At 42.7% G+C, this 20208-nt stretch overlaps 1 protein-coding gene across 1 annotated transcript in view; it reads left to right on the top strand.

The window, feature by feature from the left end:
* Nucleotides 1–20208, top strand: part of CAPN9 (calpain 9) — a 48555-nt gene that overhangs the window by 15480 nt on the left and 12867 nt on the right. Inside the window, exons 3-14 of the mRNA XM_048843916.2 lie at nt 149–267; nt 2400–2533; nt 3344–3512; nt 4705–4788; nt 5760–5845; nt 7815–7892; nt 12531–12691; nt 13430–13587; nt 14074–14282; nt 15314–15350; nt 17116–17196; nt 18332–18389. Of these exons, the coding sequence (XP_048699873.2) occupies nt 149–267; nt 2400–2533; nt 3344–3512; nt 4705–4788; nt 5760–5845; nt 7815–7892; nt 12531–12691; nt 13430–13587; nt 14074–14282; nt 15314–15350; nt 17116–17196; nt 18332–18389 (1374 nt within the window). The remainder of the gene's footprint in view (nt 1–148; nt 268–2399; nt 2534–3343; nt 3513–4704; nt 4789–5759; nt 5846–7814; nt 7893–12530; nt 12692–13429; nt 13588–14073; nt 14283–15313; nt 15351–17115; nt 17197–18331; nt 18390–20208) is intronic.

Genomic DNA, 20208 nt, shown 5'->3' with positions numbered 1-20208 from the left:
TTGACTTCAGTTACACCAACGTAACTGAAGTCAGAATCTTACCCATACAGTTTGAGACAAGGCTGCTGCAGTATCTTTGTCCTGTAGATTGTGTATATGTTCACGATATATTATTGGTGATCTGTGTATTGGTCTTTTCAATTGGCAGGTGACTGCTGGCTATTGGCAGCTATAGCTTCTCTTACACTGAATGAAAAAACATTAGCCAGAGTTGTACCTCAAGATCAAAATTTTGGACCGGGTTATGCTGGAATATTTCACTTTCAGGTAAAACAGCATAAAATGCAAACACTTCTAGGGGCTGGGTAGCTAAATGCATTGGTCCATTTAGTGGCAGGGTTGTCTGTTTACTGTAGAATTGGATTTCATAGTGTTTAAGGCAAGAAGAGACCATTAAATCATCTAGTCCAGAGGTTCTCAATCTTTTTCTTTTAAAGGCCCCCCCCCAACATGATATAAAAACCCCACAGCACACCTGTGTCGCAACAATTGTTTTTCTGCCTATAAAAGCCAGGGCTGGCATTAGGGGGTAGCAAGCAGGGCAATTACCCAAGGCCCCACCCATAGGGGGCCCTGCAAAGCTACATTTCTTAGGCTTCAGCTTCAGCCCCAGCCCTGAGTGGTGGGGCTCAGAGCCCCTGGGCTTCAGCCCCATGCAATCGAGCTTTAGCTTTCTGCCCTGGCCCCCAGCGAGTCTAATGCTGGCCCTGCTTGGTGGACCCCCTGAAACCTGCTCGCAGCCCCTAGGGGGGCCCAGATCCCTAGTTGAGAACCACTGATCTAGTCTGACCTCTGAATGATGTCTGAGTTATTCAAAGCAGTACTTGCTAAACTCACCTTAAGTGAGAGTCTTGAGAAGAAACCTAGAAAAAAAATTAATTTTTCACCGTCCCACGCTGTTTTTCTATTATAAAGGGAAGTACAGTGTTAGAAATCATGGCATCATCCCAGAAAGGTTTAAATACCCAGGGCCAAATTCTACACTCAATTACATGTGTCCAACCCCACTGCCAGGAAGTCAAAGGGGTTACATAGTCATAATCAAGAGGAAGACTTGCCCCTACAGTATATGTAGGTTTTTAAGATGGCTTGAGTCACATGACATTTTATATCTAGTTCAGATCAAGAAATATAATACAATTCCTAATGACTTTTAATATCAGTGTATCTGACTTAGTTCAGATTCCTGCTTCTTCTAAATCAGGGGTGGGCAAACTACAGCCCGCAAGACGGATTCGGCCTGTGAGCCATTTTAAGCCAGCCCACAAGCCGCACCACACGGCTCAGCCCCACTGTGGCTGGGGCACTGGGTCAGGGGCCGCACCATGTGGCTCGGCCCCGCTCCAGCCGGGGAACATGCATCCCTTCCCGCACCCTTGCCCCAACCCTGATCCCCCTCCCGCCCTCTGAACCCCTCGGCCCCAGCCCAGAACACTCTCCTACACCCCAAACTCCTCATCCCCAGAGCCTGCACCCCCTCCCTCATCCCAACCCCAATTTTGTGAGCATTCATGGCCCGCCATACAATTTCTATTCTCTGATGTGGCCCTCGGGCCAAAAAGTTTGCCCACTCCTGCTCTAAATAGTCCAATATAATGTAATAGAGAGTGATAATTATATACATTTTTAAAACAAACTTCTAGAATTTAATATATAACTATAGGTGCTCAGACACCATGGTGGTGGGCATGATGTAAGAACATGGATCGAATAGAATAGATCTCTGCTATAGAATTCCTTAGGTTGGTTTAAAAATTCTATATAAATTGTATATTCTGCTAAATGTTAGATTTTTAGAATAATTTATATAGAACCTTACTTAATTTCTGTAAAACTCTATTGGAGTTTATCATAAGGACTCAGAGAAATTGTGGGGGGATGTACAAAATTCCTGCCTGCTATGAATTCAGTCTGTTACTTACTATTTTGTCCCATAGCACTCAGTATCCTTCAGTTTGTAATGTATATGTTAATTGAAAGTCTGTCCCAAGACACAGCTCTCATATGAATTCAGTGTAGTTTAAATAATTTACTACAGTTTGACGCTACAGCATATATAAAGTGGCTCAGGATCAGAATATTGTTGCAGTTCCAGGTATGGCAGTTTGTGTCTATGGAGGTTTCACAGCAGCTGTGTCTTTGTGTCAGGTTTAGAAAATAGAAGCCCACCAGTTTCTTTATTGACTTGATTGAGAAGAGGCTTAGTGGGGGAAATGTGGTGCTTACTTTGGGTCAGATTTCACCTGCCTCACAAAAGCGGCGAGATTTTAATCTTATAACGGCCCCCAAATGTTACTGAGACCCTTTGGAGCATGGGAATATGGTAGTTAGAGAGGCGTGCTCGCCTTATGAAATATTACAAGTTATCGAACAATTCTCTCATCCTCCATTCAACACAGTTTTGGCAGCACAATGAGTGGCTGGATATTGTTATTGATGATCGATTACCCACCTTTAAAGACCGCTTGGTTTTTCTACACTCGTCTGAACACAATGAATTCTGGAGCGCCTTACTGGAAAAAGCCTATGCCAAGTAAGTACTGTCTGCCTTTGGTGCATGCATTGCTCAGTTTGTCATACAATGAAAATCGTCAGCTTTTATTTGTTCATTGCAGTTTCCTCAGCCTTGACCTGGAGATACTATGTCCTAAATTAATCCCCGATGGATTGATCCAACTTCCAGTAATGTCAATGGAGAGACTCCAGTTGGCTTCAGTGAGAACTGGATCAAGACCTAAAACCTGCTCTCTGTTTTTCTGCTGAGAGTGCTAATAATGATGCCAACTGTTATGGCTAAAAACTGGAATAAGACTATCTACTGGTTTTGCATCCAGCAGGTCACTGAACAACTTACAGCAGGGGTTCTCAAACTGGGGGTTGGGACCCCTCAGGGGGTTGCAAGGTTATTACATGGGGGGTCACGAGCTGTCAGCCTCCACACCAAACCCCGCTTTGCCTCCAGCATTTACAGTGGTGTTAAATATATTAAAAAATGTTTTTAATTTATAAGGGGGGGGTCACACTCAGAAGCTTGCTATGTGAAAGGGGTCACCACTACAAAAGTTTGAGAACCAGACTTACAGTATGGTCACTGCCAGCCTGTGCTGGATTTGAACCAATAATGAATTGGAAATTAGAATGAGGAGGTGGGGGAGGGGGGAGAGTTTACAATGTAATTAACGAGACTGAGATTCTCCTGTCACTGAACCCAGTTTTTACTCCATTAATTTCAACTGAGTTACTGCTGGTTTACACCAGTGTAAATAGGTGAGAATCCGGCTCAGTGTAACCTAAAAACAAAAGGTTTTAAAAACATTTCTCACTATGGATGTGTAACTTTCAGACTGAATGGGAGTTATGAAGCCCTAAAAGGAGGCAGTACACTAGAAGCCATGGAAGATTTCACTGGAGGAGTTGGAGAAATGTACGAAGTCAAAAAGGCTCCAGAAAATTTCTATGAAATCTTGGGAAAAGCTCTTGAAAGAGGTTCATTGGTGGGCTGTTCTATTGATGTAAGTAAAAGACTAGAGAGGGTTTAGTTTTGTGGGGGGTATTTTTTAAGTAAAAAATTTTAAAAAATCCCACTGAAATTAATAGCGAATAATTTGCAATAGTAGCAAATAAGCACTGCAATCATTTATAACCAATAGCTGTAATCTAACGTACATACAATACCAGTTTAGTCATTATGGCAGCTGTTTGGAAGAAGAGAGTCATTGGATTTCAGCTTTGTATGTGCAATTTATGTATGTATGTAATGTGTGTAATAACAGTGAATTTTACTTCCTGGCTCCCTTCACCTGACCTGGGTCAGAGGTAAAGCTGTTCACAGCCCCTGTCACAGGGCAGGAGTCAGTGTCTACTGGCTTCAGTGATTGCTGTTCATCGAATCATAGAATACCACGGTTGGAAGGGACCTCAGGAGGTCATCTAGTCCAACCCCCTGCTCAAAGCAGGACCAATCCCCAATTTTTGCCCCAGATCCCAAATGGCCCCCTCAAGGATTGAACACACAACCCTGGGTTTAGCAGGCCAAAGCTCAAACCACTGAGCTATCCCTCCCCCCAATTTTACAATGTTACAATTTTTGTGCTATTATTATTTTTGTCTGCAATCCTGAAGTAAACTCTATGTAGGCACAGGGGGGTTTGCAGAGTCAGTGCCTGAGTTTGTAAATTAATGTTGTTGTTCATGAAAGATACCAGATTTAGGACAATCCTGGAGGGTTGGCAACCCTAGTTACAACACTGGATTTATCCATAGAAGAGATACCACATGGGCAGCAGCTGTAAGCTTCCTTACACTACTCTGCCAGTGTGTCTTATCCCTGACCTAGAGGAACCTGCCATAGGGGTAAGAGAAGATAATTCACTCACCATCCCCACTAGATGCTTGGTCTTTTCCCCCTGGAATGCTGAGAGCATTCCTATTGATGACAATCTTAGTAGAAAGTCCCATATTTTTCTAATATGTGAAACAAATAAAATCATTTTTTCTGTTGCGAAAGTGTCTTCCCTAAAAGGCTGTGCCAGGGTGCAGTATTGTAGGAAGAGGAAAAGCTATACTGTCATTCACAGTACCTTTTAGTACAGCCACTTACTTCTCAGTGTATCTAGCTGTGACGGGCCCGGATACTGACAGAGTGTCACCACGTACAATGTCCTCTCAAGGAAGGGTATGTCAAAGTGTATTTTCATATTTCAGACCAGCAGCGCAGCTGAGTCAGAAGCTCGAACCCCTTTCGGCCTCATAAAGGGTCATGCTTATTCAGTAACTGGCATTGACGAGGTACGTCCCAATTGTTGCTATGTTGACAGTATGTGGTGAAGAGTGAGCTGGCAAGAGGTGCAAACCTAGAGCTGGAAAGTGAAAGATCATAAATCCTGTTCTTCACATCTCCTGGATGCAGTTTGACTGGCGAATTGGGGTGGCTGCAGTGTATGAGGAGGGGACTGGATTTTGGCAGGCCACACGGCATGCCCCTTCTCCCCCAGTCTAAGGTTTTGTGCCCAGCTTCTTGTGCCTAAAGGAACTTAGGGGGTGAGGCCTGGGAGCCAGAGGACTGTATGTATCTTCTGGTTCTTCCCTAGAACTGAGTGAAAGTTTTCAACTAAAACTTTTTTTGGGGGGGACAAAAAATGTTGATTCTGTGACACTAAATATCTTATGAATTTGTGCTGATTTCACCAAACCGATTCGGTTGGGAAAAAGAATTCTGTAAAAACCAAAACATTTAGTGTTGACATTTTTGAAGCATGTGGATTTTTGATTCAAAACCACTTTTTATTTTGAAATGTCCTTTCATTTTTTAGAAATTAAAAATATTTTCAGATGCACGAAATTGAAACGGGCATGGTTCATTTTGGGTCAAACAAAGTGATTTGTTCAACCTGAAATTTTTTTTTCCAACTTTTGGGGGTTTGCCAGAAATATTAGACAATTTAATTTTCAGTTTGGCCTGAATTTTTTTTTTTTTTAATTTACAGCAAACTAAAAACTCCATTATTCACCCAGCACCACTCTTCTCCCCTGTGAAGTGAAACTCTAACACAGCCTTCCTCTCCACCATCCCTTCTACCCTCTGCACATTTGCTCCAGCAGAGTTCCCCAGTGCCCAGAAGTGTTATCTAGCCTAGGCACTCTGGAAAATTGTCTCTTAGTTAATGACAGCAGCCAGCCAGGGATTACTACAATAGCAATAGTCCCATTATATTTTAAGGCCACTCAAGAATTTCTCTATTTTTGGTCTTCCTATTTAGGTGAGCTCCCGAGGCCGAAAGGTGCAACTCATACGGCCAAGAAATCCATGGGGGCAAGTGGAGTGGAATGGCCGTTGGAGTGACAAGTTAGTTTTATGTATAATAACTATTTGTATTGAATAGAGGTCAGACTGCCGAGGAGGGAAGTCAAGTCTAATTAACAGCCTACACATGCAGAACAGTGCTGTTGTCATCCTAACATCCTGACTTCAGTATTGTCAAGACTGCTCAGCTACCATTTAAAGAGGCACTGTCAAGATTGTTTAGTCCCAAAATGTAGGTACTGTTAAAAATAGAAACAAAATCCACTATTAATATAAATGTCATTATTTTTAAGATAATTCCAATGGAAAATGTATAATTTGTATTATTTAAACATTCCCCTGCAGTATTTGCAACACAAACATCCAAACACTGTGCTATTACAGGAGAGCTGGAAAGTGCTGAGGTAGTGTGTAGGAATTGGACAGTATCTCTTTAAATATTTTGTGAGCCCTCTAATGGCACTTACTGTGTTCTATGTTTCTGAAGCCAGAGCTCCAAGGTATATATTGTAGGTAGGCCTTGCATGTTGTGTAGTTATTAAAGACAGTTATTTGGACCACACTTGCCTGTGTGGTTCCTTCATATTACATTGGCTGTGTAAAGAGCAAAAGACCCAACAAATGCCAACTGGGAAAAATTGTGAAGCTCCCTAGCCTCTTTCATTATCCAAGCTGGATGAAATGCAAATAGTCATTTAAAAAGCAAACAGCATAAATGATGAACAGTAGACTCTATTCTGGAAATTCCTACTAGTTTTAAGAGAAGGGACATTTGAATCAATGCTGGATTTTTCATGTTTGAATACATTTATACATGGCCTGTTTCTGAGATCACTTACATTGCTTTACCTCCATTATCTTCAACTGAGTTTTTCCTGATTTACGCTGGTATAAATGAGAGGAGACAGTTCCATAATACATCCTGACAGCCCCTTTAAAAACAGTGAAATAATTAGCAGATTTGAATCAGCGCTGGAAATTTATCAAATGTCCCTTCTCTTAAAACGATCAACAAATCAATCCCAGATATTTACATTTCCAAGTGTAGTTATGATCCTTTGTAAATTCCAAAAATGTGAGAATAGTTTAGCAGTATAATTAGAGATTATTAAATCTCAAAAGATTTAGTAGTTCAATTTAGAATAGGTATCCAGCCATTTGAGATTTTTAGCCAAAGTGCTGTATCTGCCAAAAGGGACTCTGATCCTGCATGTGGAACTGCTAATGCAGATCACAGCGTCCACACAGAGTCCTACTGAAGCCAGTGGGACTCCATGTGGGCCTGGGAGTCTACACTAACACGTTGACTTGCAGGCTCAGGGCTTAGGTTAGTAATCTCATTAGAGACTTCTGGTACTTCCTGCTTAGAATCAGGTTTGAAATATACACTGCTGTAAGAGCAGGCTTTCATTAAACGTCTAGGCTTTTCTGCTTCCATCCCTGCTAGAACCAGGAATGGCAGCAGTGAATGGAAATGAAAAAATAGATTTTCAGTTGGGACATCAGGTATTTCCGTTTCTCTCTCCACTCATCTGTACAATTAGAGCACCATCCTGCTCCCACTGACTTCATCTGGGAGCACCGGATGGTTCTATACTAGCAACAAACTTCATGGCAATAACGATACAGATACACAGCAAGGTTTACAGTACAGTGGATGTACCGTCTAGAGATATACCACTCGCAGTACTTAAATTTACCTTGGTTTTTTGTAGCATTCCCTATTCTCACTGTGGGGATCATTGCAAACACAGTGGTACTGGTCAGTACAGCAGTACTGTAACCTCAAGATTTAAGACCTGATCCTGCTTCTGTCTAAGTCAATGGAAGGTTTGCCATTGGTTTTAACAGCAGCAGAATCAGGCTCCTTAAAGGCACCTGTTGTGGCTACTGCTCAAATAAAATCAATCTGAAAGTGGTGTAATCTGCTAATATATCCAGCTGGTGTCTTTGAGCCAAGGGAAATGAAGTGCTTGATAGCCTTGTAAAGCCTGACTTTGTTTTCTTGTAGTTCTCCTGAATGGCAGTCAGTCAGCCCATCGGAGCAAAAACGCCTGTGTCAGACAGTGCTAGATGACGGAGAATTCTGGTATGGTACCCTTTTGAAAAATAAATATGCTGATGAGAATGCAGTGAGCAGGCAGGCCAAGTGACGCAGAGGAGACTAGCTCTGAACTGGGGAATTAGTGCTTTAATCCAAAGAGGACTGGTACAATACAACTCTCTCCATTTAAGCCACTCTCAATTTACATAGTCTTAATAGCAGAGTATCTATCTTTAAATATCTTTACGATGTTTAAAATGCCATACTTAGCAACTGTAATTAATATATTTAAAACACTGTGCATTCGAAAGTTCTCAAGATTAAAATGAATGACACTGTAATGGACTTGTTTCCTGAAAGGTTATTCAGACACAGGTTATTTGCACAATGTAAGGAATGCTTCAAAAACAAGTCTGTCAAGTTTTGTATTATCTAAATACTCCACTCCTGTACATCACATTTCAACTTACTAATGCCATTTGAATTGGGTGATTCTCCCAATGCAGCATGTGCCACACCAGGTGAAAGAATGACTCATGAGTTTCAATGTTGCATGTCAGAGGCTACACAAATGCTGTGCATCCTTAAGGACATGAAAGTAGTGAAATCAGCACAGAGCAGCCTAACAACTTCTGAAGAGTTTTCAGCTGTTTTTTTCTCATATTTTGCTGTCATTTAGAGCAGTGTGATCTTGTAGATAGAGCACTTGACTGAGACTCAGAGGACCCATGGATTATTCCCAGCTCTGCCACTGGCCTGCTGAATGACCTTGAGCAAGAAATGGCCCCTCTGTGCCTCAGTTTCCCCATCTGAAAAAGGATGCTGACCTCCTTTGTAAAGTGATTTGAGATCTAGTGGTGAAAAATGCTATATAAGAGTTAAGTACTATTTAGAATTCAAAACAGTCTTGACACATTGGAGAATTAGTCTGAATTTAACAAGATGAAATTCAGTAGAGATAAGTGCAAAGTTCTCTACTTCAGACGGAAAATCAAATGCACAGCTATAAAATGGGGAATAACTGGCTAGCAGGGTAGTACTGCTGAAAAGGATGTGGGGTTATAGTGGATCACAATATGAGAATGAGTCAACAATGTGATGCAGTGGGAAAAAAAGGCTAATATTCTTGGGTTTGTTAACAGGAGTGTTGTCTGTAAGGCATGTGAGGTGATTGTCCCACTCTGCTTGGCATTGATGGGGCCTCAGCTGGAGTACTGTGTCCAGTTCTGAGCACCACACTTTAAGATAGACATGGAAAATGTGGAGAGAGTCCAGAGAAGAGCAACAAAAATGATAAAAGATTTATAAAATCTGACCTATAAGCAAAGGTTAAAAAAACTGGGCCTGTTTTGAAAAGTCTAGAAAAGAAGACTGACGGGGGACCTCATAACTGTCTTCAGATCTGTTAAGGGCTGTTACAGAAAGGACTGTGATCAATTGTTCTCAATATTCACTGAAGGTAGGCCAAGAAGTAATGGGCTTAATCTGCTGCAAGGAAAATTTAGGTTAAATATTAGGAAAAACTTTCTAACTATAAGGGGTAGCTAAGCTGTGAAATAGGCTTCTAAGGGAGGTCATGGAATCCTCATCACTGGACACCTGCCAGGGATAGTCTGGGTTTATTTGGTCCTGCCTCAGCACAGGGAGCTGGACTTGATGACTTCTCAAGTTCCCCTACAATTCTATTCAACATCTTGAATGTTCAGATTGTGAGTTCTCTGGGGCATGGACTATCTTTGTGTTATGTTTACAGCACCAAGCACAATGGAGTTGAGGGGGGTCCTTAGATTCTACTGCAGTAGACATCGTAATAATAAATAATAATGGTTAAGTCTTAATTTCAAGGATCCCAACAGATATTTACTTTGTAAGCTATTACATACTGCACCTGAAAATTAAACAAACAGCTCACTAACAGTTTAAAAACCAGTGCTATACTATAGCTTCTGGATATGGCTAGCTTTCATGCATTTCTCAGGGCACACGGATTATGTGCTACATTTTAAATAATAGCACCTACATGTGGTGTTTTTTTCTGTCATGTTTTACCAGTTTATTCTCATGCATTCAGATCAGAGTGGCATGAAGCAAACTACAGAAGGCTGCGTTAACTGTTTTAAACATAAATTTTAAGACGTTTCAAATGGGAAATACGTTTTTGATAAGAATTTGTCTCTTTTACCCTTTGGGTTCCTGTTAACTAGGAACTAGCAAGACCTTAAGGGTAACATGTTCAGGGCTAGATTCTGATCTCAGTAACTTACAGTGAGTTACTCTGGATTTACACCAAGAGTAACTAAGGTCAGCCTTGTTAAGGGAGGGTAGAGAGGAGAGGCAAATTCCACATTCATTATTGTGCTTCTGCCAGAGGGGAAAGATTAACCCTGGGGCTAGTTAGCAAATCAGCTTCTAAATCTCTCTGTCTCCCTCCCTCTCTTTCAAAGATGTAGGGCCAAATTCTGCTCTCAGTCACACCAGTGTAAATCCAGAGCAACCCCAATGACGTGCTCGTAAGTACTTCACATGTACATCTGTGTAACAAAGAGCAGAATTTGCAGCACTTGGCCCAAAAGACATAAATTGTGCTACACGGCCAGGATATTTGTGCTAGGTACACAGAAGCAAAAGGGGTTGTTATTCAGCCCTTATTCTCAGTGTACCAAGAAGAGAAGCAAGAAGCTGGAGTGCACCTGGCTTGCAGAGCTAGCAATACATTGAAGGGAGACAACACAAAAAGGGAGATGCAGACAGTGAAATCAAACTCTGCCATTTGCTCCCCTATCAAAAGTGTGCGATGAAAACTTTCTAGGACAGTGTAAGTTAAAGTAACCCTAGGCACCTATTACTTATTCAGCAGAATATGGAATCTATTATAGCTGGTGGGACTGTGATGTTGCTACCCCTGTGTGCTATTGTGAGGATCGCATCCTGTCAACACCCACCCATACACATTGCCTGGAGCTCACTGGCTTTTTCCTGCTATTGTTCATTTGTGTCATTCAGTCACTAAGGCCCAGATCTTCAAAGGTTGATTTCAATAGATGTTAGGAGACTAAATATCTTTGAGGATCTGGGCCTAGCTCCCCAACTGGATACCTGGTGTAGCAAAGCAAGACTCCCTGGCGCAGCACCTCCTGCTGGTTGTCTGGGAATTAGCTCTTTTCCAGCATACAGCATGCCCTCTGCAGGCCGGTGTCCCTCCTGGACCCCAGTGCCCTTTACCTCAGGGTTCTGCCCCCAGCAGTACCCCACAGTCTAGGTCTCCCCTCCCAGGGGAACCCCCAACCCTCTATCCCCACCTTGCCTCAGTGGCTACTTTGACAGGTTTCAGAGTAACAGCCGTGTTAGTCTGTATTTGCAAAAAGAAAAGGAGTACTTGTGGCACCTTAGAGACTACTAACATGCTCAAATAAATTGGTTAGTCTCTAAGGTGCCACAAGTGCTCCTTTTCTTTCAGTGGCTACTGTCAGTCATCATCTAGCCCCCACTCACTGGGGCAAACTGCAATCTGTCATGGCCACTCATCATTGGCAAGGGGGTCAGACCAGCTGCCTCTACCTAACCACAGGCTGCTCCTCCCAGACCCCGTACCTGCATAGGCCTCTATCAAGGCCTGCAGCCTGGGGAGTTGCCAGGCTGGAGCTCCCCCTCCCTTTCCCCAGCACTGCTCTGTCTCAAATACCCTTCTCTCCCAGGCAGGCAGCCAGCTCCTTCTCTCTCAAGAGCTAGAGAGACTGACTCAGCTACTGGTTCACAGCCCTTTTATAGGGCCTGCTGTCTCCTAATTGGGCATGGCCCCAGCTATGGCTGTGTTCCCAATCAGCCTTCTCTTATTGGCTCTCAGCCCCAGCCCTCTCCAAGGACTGGCTTTTAACCTTTTCTGAGCCAGAGCAGACCGCCCTGCTATAACTGGTTTCTGCTACACTGTTTTCCTGCTCTATTTCCCATGCTATCCAGCAGCAGCTGCTGTATTGCACACCAGTCTCTGATTTGGTAAATACTTTCCCTACTGGTTCTTACTCCAGTTTGGTTCAGGTCTGAAAGCAGACCCGTTCACAGCAAGTGAAGTGCCAGTGGACCCTTCCTATGTCTTGCTGCACATTGGGCTGTCTGTACGCTTCTTGGTATGTGAGTAGGAATGGTTGTACGCAGCGTATCACACTTGGTTATAGTTCAATATTGGCAGAACTTTAACCCCTCAGTCCTGTTTTTGCACTAAAAAGGATCACTGGGCCCAGGAGCTGTGAGGCTAGAAGACTAGAGCCTCCCTTCTCACACCAGTTTTTACACTAGTATCACTCCATTGGGTTGATTCTGCTCTGTCCCTGATGCTGGTGTAAATCAGGAGTAACTCAGATGAAGTCAGTGGAGTCTCACTATTTTAAGATTGGTATAAGAGAGATCAGAATCAGGCCCATTGGGGTCAATGGAGTTACTTGTGATTACACTCGTGTAAAGGAGAGGAGAATCAGGTCTATGGAGAGAGCTCTTCAACTGGTGTAAATCAGCATAGCTCCAATGAAGTCAATGAAACTACACTGATTTACAGAAACTCATGATCCGGCCCTATGTTCTGATACTCTGCATTTTGAATTGGTCTCTGGGAGTAGTTTCTGCCTAGGCTGTTGCTTCTGTTCGGTCACTAATGTGATGCACTGACTGTTTTCCCTTCCTTTCATTTAGGATGAACTTTGAAGACTTCAAAACACATTTTGATAAAGTTGAGATCTGCAACCTCACCCCAGATGCTCTTGGGGCCAATGCTACCAACAAGTGGGAGGTGACAGTACATCAAGGGAGCTGGGTCAGAGGTTCCACTGCTGGAGGGTGCAGAAATTTTTTAGGTGAACAGAGATTCCTTTAGAAAAAATTCACACGCCCATGGAAGCATCCATTAGAGACACAGAATTCTTCACCCCTTTGTAACTTCCACAACCATGTGCTGAATAAAGCTGGCGGAGTCTCAACTAGCTGAAACCCAGCAAAATATCAAAACAGTCACAAGATTCCACTTGAGAGAAATAATTTTCTTTGCCTTTCAGTTTTGTGCACCTCTTTCTCCTATCATGTACATTTGTGCAAACTAGGAGTAACTCCACTGAGATCAGTTAAGTTACACCCTTGTCAAAGGACTGTAAGTGAGAGGAGAATCCAGCCCTTACCATCACATTCTGATCATGCTGGTGTAGACTGGAAGCCACTCCACTGATTGAATGGAGTTATGCCAGATTTACACCAATATGAATGAGATCAGAAGTTGACCTTTTGTGCTTTTATATTTTCAACAAAACCCCAATTAATTGTCTTGTAACTTTCATCTCCAATTTAAACCATTGCCATTTAATGAGATATTGGGGCTAAATTCTGCTATTGTTTATACTAAAACCCAAGTCCCTCCGGATTTGGCTCTTTGTGTGCAGAATTGCATTGAAATCATCAAGGTACATAATGGAAAATGGAAAAATAAAACAAACATAAAACCCCCAAACCTCAAATTACTCTATTGTCCTTGTTTGGCTCAGTTTAAATTTTTTTTTTTTTTTTTTGGAGGGGAAAAACATCTGTGTTCTTTGCTTTGGCAGACACCTTTTGGACAAATCCACAGATCAAGCTGCATTTGACAGAGAAAGATGATGGGAAAGATGAATGCACATTTATAGCAGCTCTGATGCAAAAGAATCGACGTAAACTCAGGAAACTAGGTGCTGAAATGCTGACAATTGGCTATGCTATTTATGAGGTACTTGGTATTTTACGATGTAGTAGCCATGTTTGCTCTTTCTCTCTCTCCCCCCTTGTATCTCTCTGTGTGTCAGTCAAGATTTCTGCATCACACCCATTGCTGTGGTATCTAATCACCTACGTTCTTTAAATAATGATGAGAATGGTAGCTTTTCCTTTAAAATGTCCTTATATTGGTGCAGAAGGGCTTTGCTAAAATGGAGTTTCTCCATCCTAGAGCCCCTGCATAAAATGCCTTAAAGTCTGAGAGCTAGATTCCCCTGGTATCCAAGCTCCATTCAGCACAGGAGAATAAGGTGAGAGGAGTGCCCGTGGCTAATGGTGACTTCCTGATCCTGGAGCCAGTGAATCATGCATGTATCTGGCCCTATGATTCTAGATCAAGAAGGGAGGTGGGAATCTGACATATCTGAACCATGCACATCAGTTACTTTGCACACAATAATGAATAAAACTGAAATCCCTGCTTCAAATTCCATTGCAGAGCCCTAGCAAAGATGGACACTTGAACAAAGACTTTTTCAGATACAACCCTTCCAAGGCAAGGAGCAAAACCTACATTAACTTAAGGGAAGTCTCTGACCGAGTCAAGCTGCCACCTGGGGATTATGTTATTGTTCCTACTACTTTTGAGCCACACCAGGAAGCTGACTTCTGCCTGAGAATCTTCTCTGAGAAAAAAGCCATCACAGAGTAAGTAATCAGTGGAGGGTGGTCAGTCAAACAGGCCTCCTGCAACTTCCAAAACTCTCACACACCAGCCATGTTAATTGGCTTTTTTAAGAACCATGAGAGATTCCTGAGGGCATTCTCCCCATCTTGCTCCAGACAAGAGACCCCAGAGATGAAGAAGCATCCCTCCCGTCCACTTCCTGCATGCCCTTGCCTGCTATGTGAGGCTCCCAATGAACTAAATGGAGTTCATTGCCAAAGCAACTCTTGTAATTAACAAAAGTTAACCCGTGGTGCTGTGCATTAGATCTCAGCCAGGGGAATCTAGTAATCTAGGCTTTTCCCCTTTTCTTTTTGTTTGTTGTTGTTGGGTGTGTTGTTTTTGTTTGGTTGGGTTTTTTTTGTTTGTTTTTTGTTTTGTTTTTTTTGTGGGAGAGGATTGGCAAGTTTTTTGCTACAAAGTGGGGAAGAAAGAATTTGATGAGTTTTTGAACTCTGGTGAACGCTCCTATTTCAGGAGGGCTTAAATCAGAAACCCCTTTTTCAATGCATTTAAGATGTGGTAGAAAATTTCTACCATAGCTCCAGACTTAATTTCCCAATTTTTAGCCCACTCTGACTATTTTTGTGGGTATTAGGAGGTGGGGAAATCAGACTTGTAATGAAAACTCAATTGCAACCTTAACTGTGAAGAGTTAGTAGCTGCTCCATAGTATATATTGTTCTGCAAATGTAATAATATTCCTGTTTGTTTCCTGTGTGAATGACCATGTTTAGTAAAGAATATGTTATTTTTAAAAAGCATTTGCACAACGTATAAAAATTGAAATCAGCCCCTGTAGAGATGGCTCAGACTAGGCCTAGGAACCACTTAAGCTCTGTTTTGAGCTTATGTGATGCAAAGACCTGACCCGCTGCATGGGGATGAATTTCACCAAAGTGAATAATTTGTTCAGTAAAAATACCGTATTTGCTTTTACTCCTGGAAAATTTAAACAGAAAGGATCCCCAGCAAAGTCTTTTGTTATTGAGTACGTTTTTGTTTTCCTCAGGAATGTGGATGGAAACATTGACATTAATCTCCCAGAGGTAAATCTACAGAGCTAAAATAAGGACTGGATAAGTCAGCATAATCCATTATGCTCTATTTGTACTTTTTCATTTCAAGTGAATGTTATGAAAATGTCAACCTTGTGTATGTGAAATATACAGTTGTGTTGGGCTTAGTAAAACAACCCTAATAATACAATCATAATAATTAATAATTCTTCCAATTGTTTGCTGTTAGGCAGCTGAAACCAGAAAGAAATTAAGGACTGGCTCTTCAGCTGGTATAAATCAGCATAGCTACTGAAATCAATGGACCTGAGCCAATGTGCACCAGCTGAGGATCTGCCCATTAGCCATACTATGCAGTATTACACAGTTCGGGCCACAGAACCTATTCACACTCAAACATGCATACACATTCTCAGAACATTTTGGGGTCAGAAGCTTGATATTGCATTTTCATAAAAATGATTAGACAATTTTTGCTGCTGAACATTAAACTGATGTTTATGCTTAAAAAAAATCTGACAGGCAGCCCTTGAACCACTTTGTAGTCACTATGTTTGGGTATTGACTGAGCTAGATCTTGTTCACCTTATTCCTGCAAATAGTCCCACTGGTTTCAGTGGAAATGCTTGCGGAAGGAAAGTAAGCCAAGATTCAGCTTTGCATCTCTTTGGCAATATTTCACTCAGTTTTCCCTTGCTTCCAGAGACTGGGTAACAAATTGAGCTTCACATTTCCAGATTCTCAAGGTCACAGTCATTAGTGATATACATCTATTCATCTAGCCTAGCTATTAAAGTGCCTGCCATCTGGCATCTGAATGGTAGTAGATAAATGGTGGGCTGAGTGTCATGTCGGGGGTATATTGGTCAGAAAAATGAGTGTGTCAAATCAATGTAATTTCCACCATGTTGGCATTCAGTGGCTATACAGTAACTTATACTACTTATTTTATGGCAGTGTTGGGCACAGTGTGGGACCTTCCTCACTTAATTGATTTTCCTTCGGCGCATACCTTTCCAGTGCATTGGAATGCAAGTTGCATTCATTTTGCACAGCCACTGAGTGCCAAAGCAGGGCAAGTTACACTACTTTGCTGCCCACATCTATTTTACAATCAACTTACACCCAGCCTTGTATTTCACACAGCAGTTAATATCACCACTGAATTTGGCCCGGAGACGTCCATGACAGTTGCACCTGTTTATCCCAGGCTTCACTTGGCTGAAAGTGGTTATAAAATGGAAAACTGATAGTTTTGAGACAGTGTAGCATTGGAGGCCACCATTGATCAGCTGTTCAGCTCCAGTGCTCTGCCTACACCTTAAGAGTACACAATAGCATGGGCTATCGGAAATGAAAGGTGAACATTTCTGAGACATTGAGTGCCAGGGAGGGTTAAGTTTTTCATACAAAAGATGATAAAATCTGAAAGGTGTATCTGTTTCAAAATGCATAGCTCTCCTAAATGCGCTGAAAGAATGGCTGGCTTGCTTAATTGTTACCCTGCAATTGCAGGGGCCTCAAGCATTGGTGCATCTCAGTTCCTCCTGTTCTCTGCCTGTGACACATCATAATTTAGTTACCTATGGACTGTAATACTTAGGTCTCGTTTCAGTGGTTGGGTTTAGTGGGCGGGTGCTGGCTGTGTCACTGCCCTATGATATACAGGAGGCCAGACTAGATGGTCTGGTGCTCCCTTCTACCTTAAAGTGTGTTACTGTGACTGTTACTCATAATCTGTGTGCAAGAATGAATGTTAGCTCTCTGATACGTTTAATTATCCCTGTTCTTGTAGCCCCCTAAACCAACCACACCACAACAAGAAACAGAAGAAGAAAAACAGTTCCGGGCATTGTTTAAACAGGTTGCAGGAGAGGTGAGTGCGTACTCAGAATGCTTTTAGCTTTGTCTTATGGTCATGACTGGTTACTGGTCATGCTTCAGGGCTTTAGGTGGTCCCCTGAGGAGGTCAGTAAGGAAGTTTTTCCCCAATACACACTTGTAATCTTCGGGGAGGAGGCCTCACCTTCCTCTGACACAGCGGAGATATGCCACAGGTAGAGACGTGATTCCAGCTGGGGTGGGCTGGTGCTCTGAGGTGGTGCAATCAGGCTGGTGAGTCTTGTTCGTGTGATCACCAGATTTTGGGTCAGGAAGGAATTTTCTCCCAGGTCAGATTAGCAAGGAAACTGGGGGAGAGGGTTGCCTCCTCTGCTGCATGGGCCATGTATCACTTGCCAGGTTCATCAAAGCCAATCAATTCACTGGCATCACAGGGGCCGTGGGCAGTGGTCTTTCCTGTTCTCTGCTTGTGGCACACAATAGTTTTGTCTCCTGGGGACTAAAATGCTTTAGTTTAGCTGACATCATTGGGCTCAACATAGGGGTATTGGATGAAGTTCAATGGCCTGTGAAATGCAGGAGGTCTGATGATCCCATCTAGCTTTATACTTTATGAAACTATAAAAATCATGAATGTCTTGAAAAAACTGGGATGGGAACAACTCTATGTAGCTGGAAAATATAAGTCTGTTGTCACATAATTCCATGTGAAGTAAAAATTCAGGGTTCCATATGTAATAAGTTTACTTGCAGTATATATTCAGCCTCTAGATGTCTCTGTGTCCTTTATAAAGTTCCTGATGGCGTGGTCCCTGGTAAACAAAGGAGACAACACTAGAACACAAGCTGTGAGGGAGCCTGTTTGTGTCTGAAGCTGCAGTCATTTTGTTTAAATAAACACCTCCTGTTTGAGAAGAACTGTGATTCCATGTAGCATGTCAGTGAGCAGCTCAGTTGTATTTTGCCATCTCCTCCTTTTTTTTAAGTCCTTCTGTTGTTTGTGTGATTCACTATTTCTTGGATTTCAGCGGCAAGCTGTAAACCCAGTGACAGTAGTGCAGTAGAGTTTTGTGGTTGTCAGATGGATGCTATTTGCATTCTGTTAGGCTTTCAATATGTCTGAATCTAGACACACAAAAGTAACAGCTGCTTTAATTTCTCAACTCTAGGACATGGAGATAACTGCAGAAGAACTTGAATACGTTCTGAATGCTGTATTAAAAAAAAGTAAGTGTTAACAACTTTATTTGCACTTATATAGCGGCTTTCATCCAAGGACTTCAAAGGGCTTTATAAAAGTGGATATTATCCCCACTTTACAGGTGGGAAAACCGAGGCACTGCCTAGTAACTTGCATAATGTCACACAGCAAGTCAGTGGCAGAGTCGGGTTACAGAACCCAAGTTCCCTGACGTAACCCCTAGCCTACGCTGTGTCCCAACAAAATCCATTTCAGGTCAGTGATGCCAGTTCCCGGCTCTGGAGAAAGAGGATTGACTTATGGCTAAGGCAGTGGACTGAGATTCAGGAGATACTACCTATACCATAACCTAGGCAAAATCATTTAATCTCTCAGTTCCCCATCTGTAAAATGGGGATCATATTTCCTTTCATCCACCCTTCATCTGTCTTGTCTATTTAGATTGTAATCTCTTTGAGACAAGGACTGTCTCTTGTTATGTGTATGTTCAGTGCCTAGCACAATATGGCCTCCATGTTGGACAGGGTCTCTAGGCAGTACCATAAAACAAACAAATGATGATAATAGTAACGAAATAGTGACAAAACCAAAGAAGAAATTGTGAAAAGTAAAAAGTCTATTTTTTATCCTCCTGAAGAATATGAGATTCAGTGAGTTACTGGGAGCAGAACTAATGTTCTCTGGTTTTCTGGGGTATCTAAATTTCATTTGGATTTCTGATTCTTAAAATAGTCAAGGAAAAGGAAACTCCAAGCCATTCTCCACAATACAAACAGCAGCTTGTGTTTACATTTGATGGGAGTATGCAGGAAGTCTGTGTGTGCTCATCTCAGCAAGTGCTCCATTCACTGAATAGCATCAATGCCCACTAAATATCTGCTCATGCACAAGGCACACTAGGTCCACAAAATGAGAACATAAACACAGCTGCTGTTATTTAATTCCTACCTGTAATTACCCTGTAGCTTCCAGTGTGACACAGTGTTCTTCACTTTCCATCCTCAGCTGTTCTGTAGCTCTGCAGAGTGTTCTTACACAGTTGTTTGGTTTCAACCCTGAAGTGGCTTCACTTCAGTAGGATGACCATATTTTCCTAAAGGGAAAACGGGACACCACACTGGGCCAGCCCAAGACCCGCTCCCTGCCCCCCCGCAAGTCCCCTCGCCCAGCCCTCCCTGCCTCTTGCTCATGTGGAGCTGGCCCGAGGCACCCCTCTCTCCCCCACACACATGGGGCCAGCCCGAGCCCCCTCTGCCACCTGTCTGCTTGGGGCTGGCCTGAAGTCCCTCCCTACCCCTGCCCATTTGGGACCAGCCCGAGGCCCCCCAACTCCTGCATGTGGGGCTGACCCAAGACCCCCTGCCACCAACCCATGTGGGGATGGCCTGGCCCAAGCCACTCTCCCAAGACCTCCCTCCCACACAGGGCTGGCATTGCCACTTGCTCCCTCCCCCCCATTCCTCTGCACCCTGATAGGGGTCGCACCCCACTAAGGGTCGCACCCGCTTTTTTGGCAAAACTGGGCATTTGTCCAGTTTACTTTTGCCAACTGTCAGAGGACAGGATACTGGGCTTGATGGACCTTTGGTCTGACCCAGTATGGCTGTTCTTATGTTCTAAGTGGCCTCTGTATAAGAAGGGATAAATTCTGCTCCCAGTTACACTGATGTGAATCCTGATGGACTCACTTGAAGTCAGTGGAATCACTCCAAATTTACACCACAGTAACCAAGAACAGTATTTGGCCATAGACAGTTAAGAAATATGCAGTGTGGATTACAAAGACCTATTTCGCTTAGTTTGTTAATCATCTCCTCAGGTTTGTTGAGCACTGTGGGATACTTT

This window comes from Caretta caretta, chromosome 3, assembly GCF_965140235.1.
Source record: "Caretta caretta isolate rCarCar2 chromosome 3, rCarCar1.hap1, whole genome shotgun sequence".
Taxonomy (NCBI): Eukaryota; Metazoa; Chordata; order Testudines; family Cheloniidae; genus Caretta; species Caretta caretta.
The sequence above is the reverse complement of the archived record's forward strand: the minus strand, read 5'-3'. Positions and strand labels throughout refer to the sequence as shown.